General features: G+C 32.6%; 1 protein-coding gene across 1 annotated transcript; it reads right to left on the bottom strand.

The window, feature by feature from the left end:
* Window positions 1-688: 688 nt before the first annotated feature.
* LOC101787028 (olfactory receptor 4A15-like) lies at window positions 689-1,609 on the bottom strand. Its single transcript, XM_013150561.3, has one exon. It carries the CDS (start codon window positions 1,604-1,606, stop codon window positions 689-691), a length of 918 nt encoding a protein of 305 aa, XP_013006015.1. The 5' UTR covers window positions 1,607-1,609.
* Between the last annotated feature and the right edge of the window lie 2,799 nt (window positions 1,610-4,408).

Below are 4,408 nucleotides of genomic sequence, written 5' to 3' on the forward strand. Positions count from 1 at the left end.
TGTGTGTGAACCAACGAACCAAAATGGATACGATGTTTGATAGAAACAAATAGATATTCTTGAAAAACAAAAGCAGCATATTTGTGAAAGAAAATAATCCAAAGTAGGGAAGTGAACAAAATAATCCAGGTTAAAATGGGATATAGATTTTTTTTCTGTTTACTTAAGCTCTCTGTAATTGATATTCAAAATAAAATGGCATTATCTTTGGCATGAAAATGTTAAAAATACAAACAAAATTCTGTCTTATTGTACATACAAGTGTAAAAATGAAATATATATTTCAAATAAATAATCTAATATTTTCTGCACTTGTAAAGGAAAGAATAAAACACATACAAATTATTTCATATGTTTTGACTGTTAATTCTGAAACAGTATAACTTTATTCATGAAAGAAAAATAAAAAGTTTCATTAAGTAAAATAAATTTCAATATTAATGACACATATACATCTGTAACATTTACAGAAACCTTTTATTCAGTAAATTACAAATATATTCCTAACAAGTTCCAATAGTCTTAATATTATACACTTATCATTGGAAAATTCACAAATAAATATTTTCCATTCTGTACAGTTATTAATATTGAGGCAGATATTAAAATAATGAAATAAATATGCATGATTTTGTGGAAGATGCAACTTTTAATGGAACATTATGGATATGGCATACTTTGCTATCATTCATTTTTGTTTCCTATTCCAGAGCTTCTTCATGGAACTTTTCATCTCTGCATTTCTTAGAGTGTAGATGAGGGGGTTCAGCATGGGGGTGATAATGGTGTAAAACACAGTCAAGGATTTATCAATGGGTAAAGTAGAAGGAGGTCTAACATACATAAAAATGCAAGGCACAAAGAAAAGGATGACCACTGTGATGTGAGAGCCGCAGGTGGATAAGGCCTTGCGTCTCCCTTCCTGACTCAGGTTCTTCAGGGAGTGCAGAATCACCCCATAGGAGATTAACAAGAGTGTGAATATGACCACACAGATGGCTCCATCATTGGCTACCACTGTGAGACCAATAGCATAGGTGTCTGTGCATGCAAGCTTTAGTAAAGGGTACATGTCACAAATGAAGTGGTCAATAACATTAGGACCACAGAAAGGAAGATTGTGAACAAACAGAAGGTGAAGGGCAGCGTGCACAAAACCCCCAACCCAGGCCAACACCAACAGCTGTACACAGTGCCGTTGGTTCATGATGGTCAGATAATGCAGGGGTTTGCAGATGGCCACATAGCGGTCATAGGCCATGGCCACCAGGAGCAAAATCTCAGCACCACCAAATAAGTGACCTATAAAAAGCTGTGTCATACAGGCTTTGAAAGAAATGGTTTTCTTCTCATAGAGTAAGTCTATAATCATATTTGGAGTAACTGTAGTGGAATAAACAGCATCCATAAATGATAAGTAGCCAAGAAAGAAGAACATAGGAGCATTCAAGGATGGGCTAAGTATCACAGTCATGACAATGAGTAGGTTGCCTGCCATTGTCACCAGGTAGATCAGCAAGAACACAGCAAATAATATTTTCTGACCCTGGGGGCTCTGAGTGAGCCCCAAGAGCACAAACTCAGTCACATTTTTCTTTTGTTCCATATGTCCTTCTGTGTGTCCTTGTGTCACTGCTCAGATGAAAATTATCTACAAATAGAATTATTACTAGTGAGGCCATAAAATTATACAATAATATGTTTATTCCACAAGTAAGCACTATTGTTTGTTATGATTCAGAACTCTCTGAGAGAAGAATGCAAATCTGATAAAGCATTCTGCCTAACTTTAGCATTCTTGCAGATTAGTAGGTTTAGAAATAAATAATGTGGAGAAAAAAATGAATTATGAGACAAAATATGTCTCCAATAACTAGCCTTCCATTTGGAAATTAATGAAATTGGTTGTGTAAATAACATCATAAACAACAATAAAGATGGGCTAAAATTAATTTAAAATAGTAAGAGTTGCTTTGTATTAACTTGAGGGTAATAAATTAGATATGACTTTCCATTTTCTTGGACCAGAAGAATCTTCTCAAGTAATAACATAAATGTTAAATATACACACTTGTCAAATTCAAAACATTTTAAGCACATAGGAAAGGATAGTATGAGTAAATATACAGAAGAAATTTGAAGCATAGATTTGTATTATAAGGGGCATAAAAAATTAATACCTAAAATAACCTAAGACTACCAAGAAATATATAAACAAAAGACAAACCTATTGTATAGTGCATAAATGATATAAAAACCAATAAAGGAAAATATATTCAAACAACAAATAAAATATGATAGGATGCAGAAATTCATCTGCAAACAGAATATAGCAAAACCAAAAAAAAAAAAGGTATCACTAGAGATACACAAATTTTGTAGTGATAAATTTTAAATAGTGGTTGCTACAAATGGAAAAAGATTTTTTACTTTTTACGCATCTATTAAAATATAAATTTTAAAAATCTTTGGAAGATAATTTTTAATCTCATCTAAATAAAAATATTCATCTTTATTCATTGCTGAATTCTTTTGAATCTATTACACAGAAATTAAAGTTTTAGTAAATAGTATATATATGCAAAGTATGTTTTGTGGCACTTCTAACAGCCTTAAACCAAAAATATATAACATATTCAAGTTAATAATGATAAAGAAATTTTTGAGTAGAATACAAAATATGTTATGTAGAAAAAAACACTGTAAAAGAATTAATGACTTTTGTATCAATAGTGTTCCAAAAATTAACAACTGTCTGTGGAAAAAATATATATCCATATAGAAAGATAGATTTTGCTGTAAACATATTTACATCTGTCCTGTCAGTATGGAGAACAAGTGGTGACATGTGAAAGATTGACATGACTTGCGCAGATAAAGCTTACTTTACAGAAAGGCATAAAGAATCAGGAAAGGAAGGAGAGACAGAAAGACAGAGACAGCTCAAGGGAGAATGCAAGAGAGACAGAGAGGGATAGAGAAAAGAGACAGAGAATAAAGACTGAAATAGGGGGCTGGGGATTTAGCTCAGCGGCATAAGCGCCTGCCTTGCAAGCAGCCAGTCGTGAGTTCGATCCCTGATACCGATAAAAACGAAAAAAACGAAAAAGACCAAAAAAAAAAAAAAGACTGAAATAAAGACTGAGATAACAAAAAATCTTCACCCCAAACAACTGTACTGTAAGTTAGATCAAAAATCACTAATGCAGACATGTTAGTTTTTATTTAAAATAAAAAAAAAAGACACAGGAAAGAAAATGAAAAAAGAGACAAAAAACAACAACAAACCCAAAACAAAAACAGAATAGGTTTTCAAAACAAGATTTTTGGAATCTAACAATTGTTGTAGTAGTGCATATTATTTAGCTTTAGAAGGGCTGTTTACCAGACATAAACATGTAAAATTGATCTAAGCATATGAGTATGTAAATGTACTTTTCCAAAAACTAAGACAATTAGTAGTATACATTAATCTAAATACTTTAACTTTTATGGATACTTAATCTGACTTCAGAAATTCTGCTATTTGCTCCTCACAGACACAGATTTTCTGTTTTTCCCAGCTGTGGCCCCATCGGCTCCTGCAGCTTCTGTCACCTTCATCACCCTTAACAATACCACTATTCTAATTCCTGCATCCTCCATTCCCCTTGTCTCCAGAACTTTCTGTGAATAGTTATACAGTGCATGTGTATCTGTTTTAAAAATTCTATCCTTCAAGGCCAGCCTCAGCTACATAGAAAGACCCTGTCTCCAAAAATAAGATAAGAATAAAATAAATTCTGTCCTTTGCCTCATTGTTCTTCCAAGCACACACTCCAACTCATTTCTCTGCATTTTCATGAGAATTCCTTCACTTCATTAAGATGAAGATCAATTTTAGTCCTCCTCCTTACTTTGCCTAATATTCTGAGGAATTAAACAAAAAATAGGCTTATGTATGTGTGCTCTGGGAAGTCACTCTTTAACTTCTACAGATACTATACCATATTTTTTTTTTACATTCTAAAGAGCATTTGAAAAACAGCTCAGTAAATCCCATTAATAGATTAAAAATTTCTGCATGCAAAAATATTTCCCAAGTCATTATATAGAAATTAGTCTGTAAAAACATTGGGTTTTGAGATGTTCATAACATTCTACCTTTTTATAATAATAAAACATCTGAAAAGATTAAGTTTTGGAATCAGTGCATATTTTATCAATTACATAAGACCCCCTAATATAACTGATCATCAGCATTAAGTAGAATTTTTTGTTTCTGTTTTTTTTTTGTTGTTGTTGTTGTTGTTTTTTAGAGACAAAGTTTTGTTATGCAGTTCGGGCTGAACATGAGCTCAATTTGTAGCCCACACTGGCCTCAAACTCATAGTGATCTTCCTGCCCCCGCCTCTAGAGTACTGGGAGT

This window comes from Cavia porcellus, unplaced genomic scaffold (assembly GCF_034190915.1).
Source record: "Cavia porcellus strain 051 isolate PalLab524CR breed Dunkin Hartley unplaced genomic scaffold, mCavPor4.1 scaffold_17, whole genome shotgun sequence".
Classification (NCBI taxonomy): domain Eukaryota; kingdom Metazoa; phylum Chordata; class Mammalia; order Rodentia; family Caviidae; genus Cavia; species Cavia porcellus.